General features: G+C 70.2%; 1 protein-coding gene across 1 annotated transcript in view; it reads left to right on the top strand.

The window, feature by feature from the left end:
- LOC112956403 (voltage-dependent P/Q-type calcium channel subunit alpha-1A-like) overlaps window positions 1-1,388 on the top strand; it is a gene marked incomplete at both ends in the record, with an annotated part of 36,513 nt that overhangs the window by 23,141 nt on the left and 11,984 nt on the right. The window contains 4 exons of the mRNA XM_026049911.1: window positions 220-231; window positions 752-851; window positions 959-1,119; window positions 1,199-1,339. Of these exons, the coding sequence (XP_025905696.1) occupies window positions 220-231; window positions 752-851; window positions 959-1,119; window positions 1,199-1,339 (414 nt within the window). The remainder of the gene's footprint in view (window positions 1-219; window positions 232-751; window positions 852-958; window positions 1,120-1,198; window positions 1,340-1,388) is intronic.

Here is a 1,388-nt window from a genome sequence, read left to right as displayed (position 1 = left end):
CCCATAGGGGAGGACGCCCAATCCCATAGGGAAGGACACTCAGTTCCATAGGGAAGGACGCCCAGTCCCATAGGGGAGGATGCCCAGTCCCATAGCAAGGATGCCCGCTCCCTGGGGCAGGGGTCCCTTAGGGAGGCCCGGGTCTCCTCTCCGCGGGCGCTGCCGTGCCGGCCTCCCCTCTCACCCGGCCTCGTCTCTCCCGTCCCGCCGCCGCCGCAGGAGCAGCTCACGGTAAAGAGCCGCCCGCGGGGTCCCCGCTGCGCCCCGTCCTCCGTGCGCTGCGTGTGCGTCGCTTGGAGCCCCCCGCCCGGCCCCACGCCCCCAGTGCAGGGGGGACACCCCGGGTCCCCTTGGGGGAACACGAGGGGTCCCAAGGGGAACGCGGCGGGTCCCAGCTGCCCCGTGCTGGGAACCCGGGCAGCGGGAAGTGGGGGGTCGTGGGCAGCGCCGGCGGGTGGGATGGGGATGGGGGACACGGGGGCAGCCCAGGGGTCATGGGGGGTCACAGGGGGACACGGAGGCAGCCCCGGGGACACGGGGGGACACGGGGTGCCCGGGGGACACGGGGAGACACGGGGTGCCCAGGGGACACAGAGGCAGCTCCGGGGACACGGGGGGACACGGAGGCAGCCCCGGGGACATAGGGTGCCCGGGGGACATGGGGGGACATGGAGGCAGCCCCGGGGGACACGGGGGGACACGGAGGCAGCCTGGGGGGCCGGGAGCTCACGGCGCCCCGTGTCCCCGGCAGCGGGAGCAGCAAGGGGAAGGACATCAACACCATCAAGTCCCTCCGCGTGCTCCGCGTGCTCCGGCCCCTCAAGACCATCAAGAGGCTCCCGAAGCTCAAGGTGAGTCACGGCCAGGGTGAGGAGGTCCCCGGGGTGGGGGATCCTCGAGGTTGGGGTCCCTGCTCGTCACAGGGTGCCACCAAGCCCACGCCGCGTCCCCCTCGCAGGCCGTCTTCGACTGCGTGGTGAACTCGCTGAAGAACGTCCTCAACATCCTCATCGTCTACATGCTCTTCATGTTCATCTTCGCCGTGGTGGCCGTGCAGCTCTTCAAGGGCAAGTTCTTCTACTGCACCGACGAGTCCAAGGAGTTCGAGAAGGACTGCAGGTGGGGACGAGGGCCGTGGGGGCGCGGGGCTCCCGCGGGTGCCCCCGGGCGCTGCGGTGCCACCACGCGTCCCGCGCAGGGGGGAGTACCTGGTCTACGAGAAGGACAACGAGGTGAAGGCGCAGAAGCGGGAGTGGAAGAAGTACGACTTCCACTACGACAAYGTGCTCTGGGCGCTGCTCACGCTCTTCACGGTCTCTACGGGAGAAGGATGGCCCCAGTAAGGGTGCAGGAGCTCTCCGGGCAGCACCTGGGTGCTCGCTGACACA

Source organism: Nothoprocta perdicaria, unplaced genomic scaffold (assembly GCF_003342845.1).
Source record: "Nothoprocta perdicaria isolate Ctin4 unplaced genomic scaffold, notPer1 scaffold_629, whole genome shotgun sequence".
NCBI lineage: Eukaryota > Metazoa > Chordata > Aves > Tinamiformes > Tinamidae > Nothoprocta > Nothoprocta perdicaria.
The sequence above is the reverse complement of the archived record's forward strand: the minus strand, read 5'-3'. Positions and strand labels throughout refer to the sequence as shown.